The sequence below is a fragment of the Podarcis vaucheri genome (genome assembly GCF_965113315.1).
Source record: "Podarcis vaucheri genome assembly, chromosome: 16".
Lineage (NCBI taxonomy): Eukaryota > Metazoa > Chordata > Lepidosauria > Squamata > Lacertidae > Podarcis > Podarcis vaucheri.
In genome coordinates, this window is record NC_138754.1 from 41,939,144 (window position 1) to 41,957,870 (window position 18,727).

The 18,727-nt window shown below is 44.9% G+C and overlaps 2 protein-coding genes and 1 long non-coding RNA gene across 6 annotated transcripts in view; 1 reads left to right on the top strand and 2 right to left on the bottom strand.

The window, feature by feature from the left end:
* The window catches only part of LOC309521381 (tigger transposable element-derived protein 1-like), a 355,247-nt gene that overhangs the window by 322,778 nt on the left and 13,742 nt on the right, over positions 1-18,727 (top strand). The window lies entirely within an intron of this gene.
* The window catches only part of LOC309521386, a 94,364-nt gene that overhangs the window by 30,884 nt on the left and 44,753 nt on the right, over positions 1-18,727 (bottom strand). The window lies entirely within an intron of this gene.
* The window catches only part of SCARB1 (scavenger receptor class B member 1), a 52,810-nt gene that overhangs the window by 15,272 nt on the left and 18,811 nt on the right, over positions 1-18,727 (bottom strand). For all 4 annotated transcript variants that reach the window (XM_082203806.1, XM_082203808.1, XM_082203809.1 and 1 more), the window contains exons 3-8: positions 18,109-18,250; positions 16,697-16,900; positions 14,829-14,924; positions 12,875-12,990; positions 10,838-11,004; positions 6,691-6,809 (exon numbers count right to left, since the gene is read on the bottom strand). In XM_082203806.1, the coding sequence (XP_082059932.1) occupies positions 6,691-6,809; positions 10,838-11,004; positions 12,875-12,990; positions 14,829-14,924; positions 16,697-16,900; positions 18,109-18,250 (844 nt within the window). The remainder of the gene's footprint in view (positions 1-6,690; positions 6,810-10,837; positions 11,005-12,874; positions 12,991-14,828; positions 14,925-16,696; positions 16,901-18,108; positions 18,251-18,727) is intronic.

Sequence of the window (18,727 nt, forward strand, 5' to 3'; positions counted from 1 at the left end):
ACCTAATGGTCAGGGGTACCTTTACCTTTTTTATATATGCCTTAGATTCCAGCACTCATAAAGATAAGAAAATCCAGCATGTCAAGGGAGGTGCTCCTGATGTTACAATGACGCTCACCTGTGACCCATCACCATGACTGTGGCTTGCAAAAGCTAGAGGGTTTGCAATGAAGCCAGTGGGTTGTGCAAAATGTTAGTCCCACTCTGAGGAGCCCCACTGAAACTAAGGACCATGACTAACCAGTTTGTTAATTGCAATGGGTCTACTCCAAAGAAAACTCAGTTGGATACACCTCATTACCTCCATGGGTGAGCAAATTTCCCAAAGGCTTCTGGGATTTGCGTGGTGTTTTTCTCAGCTAGAACACCCCAAGGGCCACCAACTCGCCAGGTGCAAAATGGCAGCTTGGAGGACAAGCCAGAAAGATGGCAGAAGGGGTAGAGTCAGTTGCCAGATGGACCCCAGGAGTCACACAGCAGCCTTGTTCATGTGACATGCTAAGCCAAACCATGACTTCACTGTGAACATGCTTCTTCCCCTCTCCATCTTCCAACCCTTCTCAGGTACCACGTATATAACCTGGTTTGTCATGTAACCCCAAATCATGGTTTGTTTCAGACAGGCTACAACCGATGAGCTAAGACCTAAGCTCGGCTTTTTTCAGACTTAGTGTTCATGTGTTGTTTCATACTACTCAGGCTTGCACAACAAACCGCACATAAGCTACACAAATGCTTGTTTGTGCTACCCATGGGGGTGGTGGAGGCACATTCACAATTAAACCATGGTATAAAACAAACCATGGCTCAGTTCAGTGTCCTAACCAGGCCACTGAAATGACCTGCATAACAAAGCCCACAGCTAATTCTGATTAAGTACAGATTAAGGATGTAAATACAAAAACTGTCATAAAGAACTCATCAAAGTCAACCTATTAATATTCCTATTCTACAGGTATGGAACAATGAGGGAGAGAGAGAAGAAATTAGTACAAGGTGAGCTATGCATACCCTCCTACATTTCTCCGATGAAAATAGATGTCCTAAGCAAAAACCATTCCAGGATCAAATCAGAAACCGGGAAGGCTTCTGTAAATCCGGGACTATCCCTGGAAAATAGGGACAGACCACTTGGTGGGTCTGTTAGAGCTAAGAGCAAGTCTGAAACCTTTGCCAGCCTACTGCAAAAACCATCTAGACAACTACTCATTGATCCTTGATGGACTCCCATAACTCTTCACACTCCCACTTCTGTCCAGGTATAAGAATTACCTGCTGTCAGGAGGAAGCTAGTGCTGGCATTTCTACCTGAGCTGCTTTGCAGATCTGCCTTCTTAAAGAGAAGAGTGATCAGTGACTCATATATGACAAGAACCCCTCTGAGGCAACCCCTCTGACTCCATCAGGGCTTTTATTTAACTGAAATATTGCAGCACACTTAGCATACCTTGGCCAACATGCCTTGGGCCATTTTCCTTTTGAGGTGGGGCAACCAGAATGGTACAGTGTTCCAGGTGTGGTTTCACAATCAATTTTTATAATGGCAGTTTGATAAAGCGTGTTCTCCTTCATGGAGAGCACATGTGGGGGGGGGCTAACAAGACACCCCACTGTTGCTGGGCGGGAAAAGAATGTTAGCCACCATTACAATTGGGTTCTATCTGTTGCTGGGGAGATTTATATGTTGCCATTTTAAGATTGACAGCCATAGCTTTTAAATACCCTGCGCGCAGCACTGAGCTTCCTCTTTTCACTGCGCGCATCGGATCACCCACCCTCCCTCCCTATGTTCAGGGTTGTTTGCTTGACCTTGCGATTGCCTGTCATGGGATCATCTGCTTTGGGGGCAGGGGCCCGGTAGGAATTTTGTCCATTTGGCTGATTGGCTGGTGCCATTTGGTTTTTGCCTGCTGCATAGCAAATTGTCACAATTTGTAAGGGTCAAAGAAAACACAGGTCATTCACCAGAGGGCTTTTTTGTTATCTTGACACAAGATAACCAAAGAACACTATGGGTCAGGCTGAATCAGACCAAAGCCCCCTGCTCCCCTTCCAGCAGTCCATTCTCACAGCAGCCAACCAGATGCCAGGCACCGACAATTCAGAGAATCATAGAACTATAGAGTTTGGAGGGACCATGAGGGTCATCTAGTCCGACCCCCTGCAATGCAGGAATCTTTTGCCCAACGTGGGGCTCAAACCCACGACCCTGAAGAGCCTCATGCTCTCCCAACTGAGTGAAGCCCCAAAGCAGGCCAAGAGCGCAACAGCACTCTCCTCACTTGCGCTCCCCAACAACTACTACTTTTCTTTGTTGCTTATTAACTGCCTTCCACATCTGTCTCGACTGGTATCCAGAAGGATACCACCACAGACAACCACAGTTGTCCAAGTCTGTGGCCATTATTAAATCTCTGTGATGCGCCGGGTGGAAATGTTTTTCCTTGTCCAGGTTTCGATATTCTTTCAAATAAAGAGCTGCCAATTTGTCCAGCTCTGGCTTGAAATACCCTCATTTAGGGCCCAATATATCATGCTGCCTGAGGTGGAACAGCAAAAGGGACGTCCCTCTGCAGGCCTGCCTAATTATTTTGGGATCTGAAGCAGACAATCCTGTGAAGTGCCTGCCCTTGGCAGGAGAATACAGCAGTCCATTAACTTATACGTAATTTACTGCCCCTCTGGAATTCGAAAACCAGCTGCTTGAGGCAACTGCTTCCCTCTATCTAATGACAGGGCTGGCCCTGGCTGCTTTTATGCTGTTGTATATCCTTGTTCTAAATTAGCTATTTTTTACAATTGTATCCCTTTAAGGAAATCCCTTTGGGGTAGAACAAAAGAATATAAAGGGACATACAAAATTATGTATTTGTTTGAAATACACATAAAAATACAACTTACTCGACTGTCACCACCCCTGGTCTTTGTAACCTGACAAAGAACACAAACCTGCCATTTTAGAGAACATGCTTGGAGTGCAGAAAGCCCAGGAAATAGCCCTTACCATTGGCTTTTCTGCAACTATGAGGTAACAATTGTTACGAGACAAAAATGCTATCTCAAGTGCCTTGGGATGCAAAGTGTAATAAATAATATAACATAACTTATCAGAAGCATGTTAAAAATAATCTTTCCTTTAATCTATTTATTATATTATTATATTAGTCCAGTGTAAAAGCTCAAAGATTAGGCTTAATGTAGTTCCGCCAGAGACCTGCTATAGCTCTCTGAATATGCAGTTATGACAAAACTATACATTTAAAGCAGTGTCATACCACTTTAAACAGCCATGGCTTCTCCCAAACGAGTTTACTAGGAAGAGGGATTGATTGTTCAATTACTCTGAGAATTGTCACTCTGTGCAGTGAATAGGGGCCTCCTAACAGCTCTCAGTACCCTCTATAAACTACAGTTTCCAGGATTCTGCGTTGCGGGGACAACCATGACTGTTTAAATGAGACTACATTAAAATGTATAGAGCAGATGGGTCTTAGAGTAAAAGAAGGAAAGTAAAAATCTAGTATGTAAAATTGGAGACAATGTTTGCTGAATAAAGCACCATTCTTCTCAAGATCCAACATACCTGAGATGGTCTAATGCAATATCAAATTATGAGTAGGGGTATATTGCACTTTCATTTATTTATTGCGATGTTTATACCCCCCCTTGCCTCTAGAGAGCTCGGGGGCAAACACAATTCTTACCCTCCCCATTTTGTCCTCAACAATCCTGTGAGGGAGGCTGAGTGATATTGAGAGGCCCAGGGCCATCCAGCGATCTCCAGGGCTGAGTGGGGATTTGAACCCTGGTCCTGCAGGTTATGGGTTCAACACTGTAACCACCAGTAACATTGTCATTTCTTTGTGTTACTTTCTTTTTATGTGGAATTTTTATATTGTATTTTTCAAAACTGGTAATCTCTTTTTCTTTTTTATGTTTAAAATACCCTTTTGTTGTTCTATTAATTATGTTGCTTTAAATGTGGGTCTTTATTGTATCACAGAATTGTAGAGGTAGAAGAGAACCTGACGGCCATCTAGTCCAAGCCCCCTGCAATACGCAGCTGTCCCAGACGGGGATCGAACCTGCAACCTTGGAATTATCAACAACATGTTCTAACCAACTAAGGTGATGTTCTAATTGATATTTTGAGCTAGATTATATACTTCTTAGAGGTTGGGGTGGTTGTTTTTTTGGAAATGTGAAGCAATCCAAAGGAGCCCAGACCTCCTAATCCTCAGATCCTTTGGGAGAGACTCTTCGGCCTCGTGTGACCTGCTGGGCAAAAGGAAAGCTGGTTTGTTTTTGTTTTTTTGCTTCTGCTTGAATTTGTGTGTTCAGGCCATTTTAGTTTCTTTTTAAGGGAGAGATGGCTGATGTAATTATTCTGTGTACAACATGTAGCTATGTTTGTGTTGCGATTGTTCTGTTACTTATAAAAATAAAACATAAAAATGATTTAAACAAATAACTTAAGCTAGTTTCATAATACTAAATAAAACTATTGTCGTCTCTCTCTCTGTGTTTTTAAAATTGTGTTGCACATAACAGATTTTGTGTTGCAACTGTTTCCCCACTTAGGAAGATGTTTAGGAGGTTTTCTATTGGTTTGTTTTTAACTGTAATCTCTCATCTACACATTTACTGTTCCAGTTCTCTCCTAACCATCTTATTGCTACACTGGGTGAAATTAAAAATGCTATCACCTTGGTTGCCAAGTAACATTGACACAGCTGAGTTACACCATTAGTCCCGGGAAGGGGAAGCTGAGTTACACCTCCAGGTGTAGCAACACTCCAGCTGCAACTCCCATCATCCCTGCTGCTTGGCCATAATGCCTTGGACTGATGGGAGATGGAGTCCAACAACAAAATACACATTTTGCATGCACCATGTACACCAGGTGTCAGGAACCTGAACCTGCCACTCTCCAGGTGCTGCTGAACTACAACTCCCCTCATCCCTGGCCTCTGGCATTGCTGGCTGAGGCTGATGAGAGGTGGAGTACAACAACATCTGGAAGCCGTAAGTTCTCCATCCATGTGCCTCTGAAAGCTGCTGCCCATCATAGGCAATCCTGAGTTTGATGGACTACCTGCCATAGTGCTGTCAGCCAAGGAAGGTCCAGAGGAAGGAATTAACTCTTTGTTCTCAAAAGTACACTTACACGTTAGGACAAGGTACGTCCCTCAATCCTTCGTCCCTCAGCTATTCCTAGGTGTGCACCCAGTGAGGCATCTCCTGTCTTTGATTCTCTTCTCCTGGCTGTTACAAGCTCCCCCAGATCACTGGTCCCTTCTTCCAAGTCAGTCTCCAACCCCCTTTCTCCTCCTTATCCAGCCTCCACTCATCAGTGTCCAGCCAGTCCCTGACACTACCTGATGTCCCTTTAACTGAAGAGTAGGGAACCCTTGGCTGTCAAAGTCTTGCTAAACTCCAATCAGTCCTGGGAAGAATGGCCGATGTCTAGGGGTGATGGGAGTTGTAGTTGAGCAACATCTGAAGGACCAAAGGTTCCCCATACATGCCAAGAAAGCTACAGGTTGGATGACTGCAATGTTCAAACCTCTGCCAAGAGGAAGAAAGCAATTCTTGCTCTGTCTGCCACAGATCTTTCTTCCGCCACCCCGTATCTCCACATGCCTCACCTTCAGGTGTCCTGCCCACACTCCCACAAGGAGACGGAGACGGCCCCCACCATTTGAGACAAATCACTGCACTAATTGATTTATGATTTTAAAGCTACCTTAATCAGTGCAATAATAAAGAATATCCTTGTACTATGGAATCCATGGCAAGCCATATGCCACAAACAGATGACAGACACGGAGAGCAGATTAGATATAGGTGCAAGCAGGCGAGATTGTAAAACTGCCTTCTACAGATCAAGGGAAGGCTGTTGAGTTTGTACCAAGAGTAACTTCCCAGTTCAATTTCAAAAGAACAGAAAATACAGAAGTTATGTTCATGACTATTGGAATAGCATATTTGTTTTAACTTTTCCATTTGTAATTGTTGTAACCTGCCTGCTGGTGAAGGGTGGGTGTAGTGGAAGCAATAATCATCATAAAAATAACCCTGGTCCACCCAATGTGATGGTAAATGGACTGTATCACTGCATATGGGGACATTTGAAAACATGAACACCGCACTCCCTCCTTGCATGTAGAAAACTAGAACAGCAGGAAGCAAGTCAGGCTAGAATTCCTCACCCCCACCAATGCGGCTAATTTTCTACTTACAGACCATTACGTTTAACATGATGGTGCATTAAAAACATGGTATCCCTCCTCACCTCCCCATAATCTTAAGTGATGCAATCTACTCTTCCATTCAACAGGCCATATTTGTGGGTCACAGATAAGGGTCCTCATTGTGCTGATAAAATATTACTGTAATCAAGAGGCAACCAGAAGGCTTACATCTAAGAGCCTGATAACATTAAATACAGCAGGGTTTGCAAGTGTCATTTCACAAGCCCAATCTAGTTCTAGTAAAATGAGAGAGGGAGAAAAACTTCCCTCTGTCCACCTTCTCCACATTGTACATCATTTTATACACCTCTATCACGCCTCCTCTGACTTGCCTGTTCTCTAACCTAAAAAGCCCCCCTCCCGGCTCCATCACCACAGTGACGCCCACTAAACATGCAAGAAAGCACCAGAGTTAGTGGATGAATGGTTCACTCACTGAGTGCAGATCCACAAAAAGCCCGTGCTTCTCTTCGTTGGGATGCAAGCCATCCACCGTCTCTAACAGTTCTGGGTCAGCATTCAGGAAGTGTGGGTGGGACATGAACACTGGTGCATCTAAAAAAGAAGAAGCAAAGACAAGCAGATCAAAACGAAGCTGTTTGAGGCATAGAATCATCTTGCTACCTGTACTCATCCCTGATCCTGTGATTTTTATTTATTTTTTAGACTTTGGAATATTTCAGCCAGGAACTTGACACGATGAACAGTATTTCACACCCTTTATGAGCATGAAGATTAGAAACGTCACTTAAAAAAACAATCACAACAATTGATCTTCCGCATGCAAAGCTGCAGGATGGAGATTGTGTGACACGCCAGTGGGTGGAAAAAAATATGATTTTGCAGACAAACAAACATGTAATCAGACATTACTGTGAATAGCATCTTCTGTGCCAAATGCAAGCCTTAACCACAGCAAAAAAGTGCCAAAAATCATATTTGGAGAGCAAATACAGAGAGACAATGTTTTCAGAGCAGTGGGGGCCTTCAGGAAGACAGCATAAAATGTAGGAGCAGCCCTGTGGGTTCACACCAAAGGTGAATTCCAGTCCAGCAAACTGTTTTCACAGCAGGGCCATCTGGTGCCCCTGCGTTCTGCCTGTAGGCTTCCCAGAGGCAACAGCCTTCACTGCATTCAATATAAAGGTAAAGGGACCCCTGACCATCAGGTCCAGTCGTGACCGACTCTGGGGTTGCGGCGCTCATCTCGCTTTACTGGATGAGGGAGCTGGCATACAGCTTCCAGGTCATGTGGCCAGCATGACTAAGCCGCTTCTGGCGAACCAGAGCAGCGCACGGAAACGCCATTTACCTTCCCGCTGGAGCGGTACCTATTTATCTACTTGCACTTTGACGTGCTTTCGAACTGCTAGGTTGGCAGGAGCAGGGACCGAGCAACGGGAGCTCACCCTGTCGCGGGGATTCGAACCGCTGACCTTCTGATCGGCAAGCCCTAGACTCTGTGATTTAACCCACAGAATTCAATATAGCCCTTGCATTCAATATAGATTGCAGCTTTTCCTCCCTGGGGCTGAGCTGGGGCTGGTTTTCCAAGGATGAAGCAAAAGCTGGCTGTGGACAGCAGCTTCATTACCAATTCCTGGAGCAGCCCCCTCCCCTGCCCCCATTTTTAAGGAAAATAAATGTATAAGCAAATAAAAAATGCAAGCAGACATTTGCTTAAAAGGAAACGATTTACCTGAAGCATGAGTGAGGACCAAGACTCAACAGCTGAAAAAACACATTCTTTGCACACCTATACATCAGTCATGAAACTGTAAAGCCACAAATTTCAGAATCCCACACACTACAGGGGTCTCTGTATTACATACTCTTTAACCAACTTGGCACCTAACACAGCTGGACTGGGCCACTTCTTAACAGCAGCTTGGAAATACTTATCCTAATTCTGAAGAGCATTACAGATTAGGGTAAATAATGGGTGATAGTAACACATTTCCAAGAGAGAGGCTGTGAATGGAAAGCCACTGATTAACACAAGTTAACCAAAGATCCATGAACACACAAACACAAAAAACCCACCATCCAGATTAGGCTACCAGTATGAATTGTGCAAATGAGAAATGTATTTTTCTTCTGCTAGCTAAGGCAAAAGTGCCAACAGAAGACACTCTTGGCCCCTGGAAACCTCATTCTGACATACATGGGGTCAGACCCGAGGTCATCCATCTAGTCCAGAACAGTCTACCACTGACTGGCAGAGGTTCTCCAGGGTTTCAGGCAGGGGACATTCCTAGCTCTGCCTCAAGGCGCTGTGGACTGAATGTGGAGCCATCTGCATGGAAAGCAGATGCTCTGGCACTCAGCCACTGCCTTTTCTCACAAGATTGCTCCCACAAGAAGCAGAGATGGCCACCAAGTCTGATGGCTTAAAAGGAAGACTAGCTAGCTGGCTATGATGACTAACTCAACTGTTGGAGGCCGAATGCCTCTGAGGGCCAGTGGCTGGTGGGAGGCTCAAGTGGGGAGATTATTTCTATAGGCATCTGATAGCTAATGCTGTTCTAGGCTGCATCAGCATAAGTCTAGTGTCCAGATCAAGGGAAGACATATTACCACTTTATTCTGCCTTGGTCAGACTACACTTGGAGTCATTTGTCCAATTCTGGGCACCACAATTCAAAGAGGATATTGACAAGCTGGAATGTGTGTAAAGGAGGGCAGCCAAGATGATAAATGGTCTCAAGAGTAACAGTTGAAGGAATTGGGCATGTTTAGCCTGGTAAGGAGGAGACTGAGAAGAGATATGATAGCCATCTTCAAATATCTGAATGGGTGTCAGATGGAAGATGCAGCAAGCTTGTGTGTGGTTTTTTTGTGTGTTTTGTTTTTGTTTTTGTTTTTTTGCTTCAGAGGGTAGGATTCAAATCACTGGACTCAAGTTACAAATAAACATCACAAAGAACTTTCTGACAGTAAGAGCTGTTTCACAGTGGAACGGACTCCTCAGGGGGTTGTGGACTCTCCTTTCTTGAAAGTTTTTTAGTTGATGGACTATATGGAACTGGCGGAAATGACTGGCAGAATCCGAGACCAGGGAGAAGAGGCGGTGGAAGAAGACTGGAAAAAGTTTAAAGACTATTTACAGAAATACTGCAAAATTAATGAATGTTAGAAGAATGTTGGAATGAAGTTATATGGCTTTAGTAGAAATGTTATAAGGAATTAAGTATAAATACATTAATAGAATATTAAAGGGGAAAAATAAGGTCAGAATGTTAAGATAATTTTAGGATAGAAAACAGGAAGATGGAAAAGAATTGCTGAAATAATTAACAGAAGTGGAATACAAAAAGGGAGGTGTGAGGAGGTCGTTGAAATAAGTGAATGAAAGATAAGATATTGAAATTATTTGATGTGTTTTAAATTGCTTTTGTTTTGTTTTGTTAGTTTAATGCGTTAGTGTTTTGTGTTAGTGTTTTGTAGTGTTTTTGCATTGTATTGTATTGTCTATTTTTTGTTGCTTTTTGTAGTGTTTAAATTTTGGAAAAGCAATAAATATTATTTTAATAAATAAATAAAAGAAAGTTTTTAAGCAGAGGCTTGACAACCATATGTCAGGAGTGCTCTGATGGTGTTTCCTGCTTGGCAGGGGGTTGGACTAGATGACCCCCTGGGGTCTCTTCCAACTCTATGATTCTATGATACTCTGAGAACAGAATGCTGGATTAGATGTGACATTGCCTGGCCCAGCAGGCTCTTCTTATATCCTGCCCTCCCTCCAAGGCATTCATGGTGGCAAATATGGCTTCTTCCACTGTGTTTTATTCTAACAGCCCCATGGAGGTAAGTTAGGCTGAGAAAGTGAGTAGCCCAAAGCCAGCCTCTGAGCCTGTAGGTCCCGAAGAGGTGCTAACAATTATACGACACTGAGAGAACATGCCCACACAATGAAGTCTGCCCAACAGCATTTTACGTATTACACAATCCCCACAGAGAACAGCATTGCTATTGTTCTCTCCCATAACAGTTTGTGATATTGAGCATTTTGTAAGGCAGAGGAACGATCCAAGTTTTCATCTTACAGGAAGCTGCTGTTGCACTCACTTGGCTTTTGTAAACTGCTCTGGGGATTTTATTGCAACCCAATCTTGGGAAATAAATTATATACAAATGTTAGGGGTTCAAACCCTGGCAACTCCACTTAAGAAATCTAGGGCAGGAGGGCTAGAAAAGGAGTCTGGCCAAGATGAAGGGGCAAAACGAACTCTGAGCTAGATTGGCAATGCTTCCGATTCCACATCAGGCAAGCTTTCCATGTTCATGTGAGAGGCTATGGCAGCTGTCTCCCAACCTAGCACCCTCCAGCTGTTGCTGGACTACAACTCCCACCATCCCTGACTGCTGGCCATACTAGAAAGGGCTGGTGGGAGTTGGAATCCCCCAAACACCTGGCGGGAACCAGGCTAGCAAAGGTTGGGTTATAGTACCAGATTTTCCTGCAAAACAAACAGCAACAGGCAATGAAAGAGATGTCTAAACACTTCTAGCCCCCCAACCCAACAAATTGGACAATGCTGATGATTGCTGGGGGCGGGGACCAAAATACTTTTTAGACGTACTTAATCGACAGCTGCTGACATTCTGGATTCCAGACTGGCGGCACGGACAGAAGCCTTCGTTGGGAGGATAGTCTGTACCATTGTCAAACAAGTTCTTTGGAGCCACGTAACGCAGTGTTGGTATTCCCTTGAATTCTCCGGATCTACTGTAGTTTAATTTAATGGACCTGAAAACAGGGGTTTCAAGAGATGAGGGGCAGCCAAGCACCAGAAGACATACTTCAGAGATGAAAGTTGAGCACGTTGAGGCCCACCACAGCATCTGCTGAAACTGGGGTCCCTTTGTACACCTTCTAAGCTTTCTAGAACTAGCTATCTGGCCACTTTTGAACAGAAGTGAGTCATGGTGTCTGGTGCCCATTTGGACTGGTAGGACTGATAAGGCGGAGGTCAGAGAAGCTCACAGGAAGTGGAGCCAAAGCCAATGCGGGCAGAACTAACAAATTCTACTTTTGTCACACACACACACACACACACACACACCATTTCTCCCCTCATACTTCATGTTAGATGTTTTGGTATTAGTGATGTAAACTCTAAAGAATCAGACAAATGGGAAGAGAATAATCATATAATAAATATATAAATAAATATATATATAAATAAATGTAATAAATAAAGTGCTTTATGTTCAAAAATAAAGAGAGCAAAAAACTACAAAAACAGTACTTTGAACTGTGCCTGTAAACAAGCTAGAACGCTGAGTTATTTATTTTTGTAGACAGCCAACCTAGCTTCTAGGATGTTGGCCCGTCCCATACAGAGCAGCCCCTAATAGGCCACTGGGAATACTAAGAATCCAGTTTCAACATCCTCAACAGACTGCACCTGATTCAACCGTTCACACGGGAGCAGCCTTTTCTGAGTGCAGCTGCAAGAGGGAAATTGCCAGGTAGGAGAGGGACTGTGCCTTCTCCTGTGTGAGACCACAGCCTCATCAAAGGATTTCCTCCCCAAAAAGCAAACCCTGAAAGAACACGCCAACCTCATTTTTCAGCCAGGAGATGTTTCCACGCCTCTGCTTCCCAGCAGAGACTCGGACTTAGCCAACTTTTCCCATGGGCAGCTGCTGACAGGCCTAAAGCCCATTTGCGGATGATTCAAGGCAAGTTTTTAATCACTTTCTGCCTTTTTGGAGAGCGTCAAGTTCTGCAATTATGTATGTATTCACCCAGTGCCCAGAGCTGTAAGGGTACATCAGGATTGGGCAGCCAGTGGGTGAGGCAAGGTGAAGCCATTTGCCTCAGATGGTGAATCCAATCCCCACCATGCTGCCAACACAGTGCTGTTGCCCTTGCCACTGCTGCTGCAGGTGAGGGTACAGTTGCGATGACAAGGCATGTGGCAGCGAGGGCACGCTGGGGGCTGGGGGCAGCAGCAGCTGGGCAGCAGCAGGGCATTTTAACTACAGCAGCAAAATGTCTCGAGCCAGCCCTGATCAGGATATATATTCTAAACAAGCCAGAGGCAGAGATCTTGCACCAGAAGCCGGGAGCCTCAAGTCAGCCTCTGCACTGCTTCCTCTAAAAGGGGGAAAGTGGGGTGTGTGAGAGAGATTATAAAATATAATACAGAGATGGAGGATGAAACTCAAGCAGACTAGAGGTGGGTGCAAGGGAGTGTCAGGCCCCCACAAAAAATTAGCAAGCTTTGGTCTCTGTCATCTGAGAAACACCGCAATGTGCCTGCACTGACTGGGAGTGGCTCTCCAGGCTGGGTCTTTTCCAGGCCTACCAAGAGATGCCGGGGATTGAATCTGGGGCCTTCTGCATGCATAGCAGATGCTCTCCCACTGAGTCATGGCCTGTCCTCTTGACAAGTCTATCTACTGAGCTCAGGATAGAATGCAGATTCCTATGCTTCCAGTTTAGAACTGGGGGGGGGGGGGATCCTGTGGCTTTCCAGGTATTTGTGGACAACAGCTCCCATAATCTCCAAGGCCTGGCTTTGCTGGCTGGAGCTGATGTGGAGTCCAGCAATACCTGGAGGCGTATGCATTGTCCCTGCTGGGCAAGCAGGGATTTCTTCTCAGCTTACCTGCAGGCATCAGGGCTGTACAATTCCACAGGTGAGGAAGGGGTCATAAATGGAGGCCAGATCTGTCCAGATGTCCCATTGATCATGTTGCATTGATCAGAGTTCCAGTAGGACACCTAGAGGGAAAATGGATCCCTAAGAATAACCAGAAGCTGGGCTGAGTCTAGCAAGAAACCCTCCCTGCCAAACAGGTTAAGCCTGGCTTTCATTACAAACCGTGGCCTCGTCTTCCCCATGCCCAATCCTGAGGAATTCCCCAGACCTTTCTGCCACACACTCTTTCCTTTAATTCAGCTACACAACTTGACTCGAAACTTTCCTAGCCAATCACAAACTGTACCAGGAAACTCTTCCGAGGTCTGAATCACTAGGAAGCAAAAGGTCTCTGAATAAAAGTACCATACAAAAGCTGTAAAAAAAAGAGTGCAGATTTTTTTTCTTAGCTTGTGTAAAACTAAAGCAGCCACTCTAGATACAATCTCAAGTTATCTGAGCTGAATGCATCCATTTAAGAACCTGCAGTCTTATCAATGTGGAAGGCACCCCTTTCAGATTGTGCAAAGGACTTAAATCTATTATTTGACATGGGCCAAAATATCTTGACTGCATAGGAGGATCTGAATGGGTTGATTCTGTCTGCCTTTAAAAGAGAGACACTTACCTGGCCACATGGCTCACTGAACACACAAATAGGACTTGTGTCTGAGAAGATTTCCAGAGGATTGTGTTGCACAAAGCACTGTTTTTTTTATATATAAAAAATGCAGACCCTCTTCACTTGTATAGTTTATACCAGGGTGGGGAACCTCCAGCCCAAGGGCCAAACGCAGCCCTCCAGACCTCTCAATTTGGCCCCTGCAACTCCTCCCCTTTCCCCAAGCCTCACTGGCTCCACTTCACACCACAAGTACATGAGATTGGCTAGGATGCAACTCTGATAAATGACTCTTTTTAGTCCGGACAGAGGATAGAGAGGGGTGTGTGAGTATATTGTGCAGAAACTAGCCTACTGTGCAAAGGTATAATTGACCATAAAGTAAGCCCACAACTTATACAGGGCTTATGTTCCGAGGATTGCGCCTAAAGCCAAAATCACGTACAGTGGTACCTCTGGTTATGTACTTAATTCATTCCAGAGGTCTGTTCTTACTCTGAAATTGTTCTTAACCTGAAGCACCACTTTAGCTAATGGGGCCTCCTGCTGCTGCCGTGCTGCCGCCGCATGGTTTTTGTTCTCATCCTGAAGCAAAGTTATTAACGTGAGATACTATTTCTGGGTTAGCAGAGTCTGTAACCTGAAGCGTATGTAACCTGAAGCGTATGTATCCCGAGGTACCACTGTATAGTGAAAACACATTGGGTTCAATGGCAGGTGGGGTTGCCAAAGTCATTTCTCCTGGAACTCCACCACCTTTCCACTATATTTTAATTAATTAATTAATTAATGGTCATGCACGTAAAGCTGAATGCCCACAAGTTAAGAATGTGCTTAAGTTGCAGCTTCTGTTTCTGCCCCGGCCCGTCATTGCCATGTGGTCCCTGGAAGGCTTCCCAGAAGGAAATGTGGCCCTCGGGATGAAAAAGGCTCCTCACACTTGGATTACAGCAACTGAAGAATTCAACTTTTTCTTGTGGCTGAATCTGAGCTGTCTCCATGGAAGTTTTTTATTCCCAACCATGTGATGCACACGGTTCAGCCTATGTGATGGGAGCAGGTGAGATTACAAAAGGAAAAAAACGACGGAATCAATGGCAAATCCTATGCTGTGCCAAGTCTTCCATATTAAAAGAAGACTCTGTTCTGAGTTGATGGGGCAGCAAACAGCACTGGGAAGACAAAGGCAGAGCCAAAACATCTTGACTGCATAGGAGAATCTGAATGGGTTGATTCTGTCTGCCTTTAGAGAGAGACAATGGAAGAGGAATTTCCACGAAGAGAGCAGTTTGCAGTTACCTCTTTCAGTCCATTCCAAGAATCTATCATATGGACTCTGCTGATGTTCTTCATGCCTGTGTACACCGTGAACAGCCCTGTATTTGAATTATTGAACTGCAGTGGAAGAGAAGATATATTATTAACATGCCTTGTTCACATGCTTTTCAGAAGGGTGGGGTGAGGGAAATCAGGGAGCAGAGAACAGGAAGGAAGACCACTTCACACATTGCCCTCTTTAGAAGGGTTTGCAAGGAAGGTTGGCCATAGCTCAGAGGCAGAGTATATGCTGCACCTCAGAGCCTTGAATAATGTTCCAAATCCCTGACACCACCAGCAAAAACGATTTCAGGTTCCTAGGCTGGGCGAGATCTTGACCTTAGGCCTTGACAGTATCATTATCATTACATTTATACTCCACATTTCCTCTCCATTTTGCCCTCACAACAATCCTGTAACCCAGGTTAGGCTGAGATATGGCGAATGGCCCAAGGTCACCCAGTGAGTTTCATGGCTGAGCAGGGATTTGAGCTTCAGTCTCCAAGGTGTGAGCGCAACACTCTAGCTGCTCTGCCACACTAGCTCCCAGTTTGGATGTTGCCTCTGTGAACAGAGCAGCCTTCCCCAATCTGGTGCCTTCTAGACATTTTGACCTCATTTCCCAAGGTTGGCCACGCTGCCTGGGGTGGACGGTAACTGCTATGCAACATCTGGCAGGCAGCAGTTTGAGGAAACTGGAAGAAACACTGCTAAGCTGGATGCACCAAAAGTCTGATTCTGTACGAGGCACCCTAGACGGAAACATTGAACCAGTCACCGCATTGTTGCCACTGATACCCGCCATAGCAGCCAACAGAAGGCATAGTAGCTAGGATATGGTTACCAGATTTTTTTCAATGAATCCGGGGACACTCCCCCCCCTTTTTTTTTTTTTTGAAGCTGAGTGGCAACAGGGAGTCAGTAGTGGGGATGGTGAGGCAAAAGACCCTGGGCCCAAGCACACATGCATATTGTATAAAGGCGCAAAGCCCTTCTTTTGCACCCTGTGAAACATAAATGCCCAGAGTTTTTTAAACACTGGGCAACGGCCAGCCAGTCGCGACTCCCGAGCCTCCCCCAATCAGTCGAAACAAAGATGGAAGGGGGCAGGAGATCTGTACTGTCCCCAGCAGTGGCGGCAGCAGTCAGCAGCCTGGAGCCAACCTGGTAGCGCAGTTGGCTCTAGCTGGCTTCAGGAGCTGCTTGCTGCCATGGCGCCAGCCATTTTTCCTCGCCGGAAGTCCCCACATGATGTGTTGTGACACGGCAGCGAGCAGCTCCTGAAGCCAGCCAGAGCCAACTGCGCTACCAGGCTGGCTCTGGGCTGCTGAGGCTGCTGCTGCCATGTTTCCCAGGGACAGATTTGAAAATCCGTGGACTGTCCCTGGGAACCAGGAGCGTCTGGTAACCCTAAGCTAGGAGCAAACCCTGCCTTCCAGAAATTTCTTATCTGGAGATGTCTTGCAAAACTGCCCTTACTTTTGCACACACTGCCCTGGACTGTTACTGGCAAGCCCTACAAATGCTGGTACATGGAAGGAGTCTTTCTCTTATGCTACTTTGTTTTGCCACGGGTGTGAAACCTTGGCCAATTATATTTTGCCTTAAATTCCTGACACCTCTGCTTGGAAGGATTAGTTGGGAGGTGACTGGGGAGAGCTCTCTTTGAGGCTGGGCAGGGCAGGCAGATAGTTTGATCTGGAGCAGCTTCCCACGCCTCTCTCTTGGCATCTGCTACAGAATTGTTACACCTATCCCTTCTCATTTCCACCTTGCCCTTCATGACTTCCACCACACCCCTCCATCACTAACTTCAGAGACCCAAGCTCCCTCCCAAGGGTTTTACTTACTTCAGCAAACAAGCCAAATTTCCCTTTGAAGGGAAGTAAGCCGGGCTTGATGCTGTTCAGGAAGTCGATGAGCGGCTCATCATAACCCCACAAGATTTCTCCCACCGTCCGGTTCACAAAAGCCCCCTGTCCGAAGGCAGCAAAGGTGGCGCTGACAAGCATCTGAGCGCCCGCCGGCATGTCCTCCAACATCACCGCTGCAGCCTGGTTGTGAAAGATGGAAAGAAGAGGGAGAGAGAAGGGCGGACAGGTTATCCTGCATTGATGCTCCTAAGAAGAGCTCATGTTGTCTGGCACAGATACATCTTGCTGGCTAGTACTGGGAACTGATCCCCAGGCAAACTCTCTAATACACAAATCACCTTCTATATATGTCTCATATTTAAACACACACCACAACAACAGCTAAACATGCCATGGAAACAGCACGATGTTAACCATCTCTACTTCAGAAGCAAGTCTTACTGAATTCAACAGGGCTTACTTCCAGGTATGGGAAGCTAGGATTACAGACTTTTGCAATTTGTATGTATATATGAGAACAGTCGATATAGATATAAAATGAACAGAAACTTATAGTCACCAATCCAGGAAATATAAGAATTAAACTAAATATTAAATCATTTGGGTATGTGGTAAAAATATGTAAGAGGGGATGTTAATTTTGTTTAAGGCAGAGGTTTAATATGTGAGAGGAAGTGTCTCTGAATTTACTGGTGGATCTAAAAGGATGTGTTTGTATTGCTTTGTTGTTTTATATGTTATACTTGGAATGTATAGAATAGTAAGTAATTTAAAATAAAGTAAATAAAATTAACTGGGAAACCTACCTCAGAAGAGGCAATTTGTCACATCTCTGTATGAGTCAGTGTTCTTGGCTCATCTCATTTCAATCAGGAAACCCAGAATAGTGACTCATTCAGAGACATTACCTTTAGAGCAGATAAAAGGATGTAAGACTGGAGTGTGCCTCTGGTATTAGTTCAGGGGGAGGAAAGGTTGAGGGCAGGGAATGGGGAAAGGGGGGGAAATCAATTTTAAGTATGCAATCCATGACTATCCCTTGATTTCCCTACATGTAGCTGGTGGCATTTCTGACTTTTTCCAGTGCAGGATTATCAAAATTCCTTCAGCCCTTAGTAAGCAATGAATCAATTCAACATGCTGCTCTGAATGGCCTACATACTTTCACGCATCTCTTCTCAACCATAAGCACTAGATGTTTGGGTATTTCTTTTTATTTCTTTTTTTAAAAGACAAAGATGGAAAGCCAGTATTCAGGGAATTGAAAACCTATAACCACATTGTACCCTTTCCCTTTCCTCCCACTGCATAGCATATGTTTAAACCCAGGTAAACAAAAACAATTAGAAACTAGAAATAATTATCACAGCAACTGTGAGTCCACTTACCGACACCAAGATATTTGGTATGACAACGTAGTCAGATTCTAACCCAACTGACAGCTCTGGCCGGAAGTAGAAACTCCGATACTCTAAGAAGGAGATGGTATCATTGTCATGGAAAGTTATGTTGGTTTTCTCTCTGTGCTCCCTGTAGAAGAGAGAGGCAGAAAGACTCAGGCTAAATCAGTGCCTGCATTGCTTCCACCATGGAAGGCTTTCCTCCATAATAGGCTGTAGACGTTGAAGACACTCCATAGTTTTGTCATATGAAAGCTTTCTTGCAATGTCATTTTCTAGAGACAATATGCATAAAGAATTTAAGTGCTCTTCAGCAAAACAGTCTACTTACCACAACACTTCATCTTTACAACACCTGTGCTACTGACTCTCAAACTTTGGGATTGTTGAAATATATGCAACAAAAAAGTAATCAGTTTGAGTCATGCAACAAAAACTAGGTCCACTTGACCCAAAATGTAAAAGCAATGTGGACTGAAGTCGCTTCTGGGGCTCCTCTGGGAGCTTCATTACCTGCCCAGCAGATCTGCCCCTGAGGAACGGTCTAGGGCCCACTCCGCAAGGAAGCAAGGGCATGCACCTCTCCCCTCCAGACGCTTGCACAAAC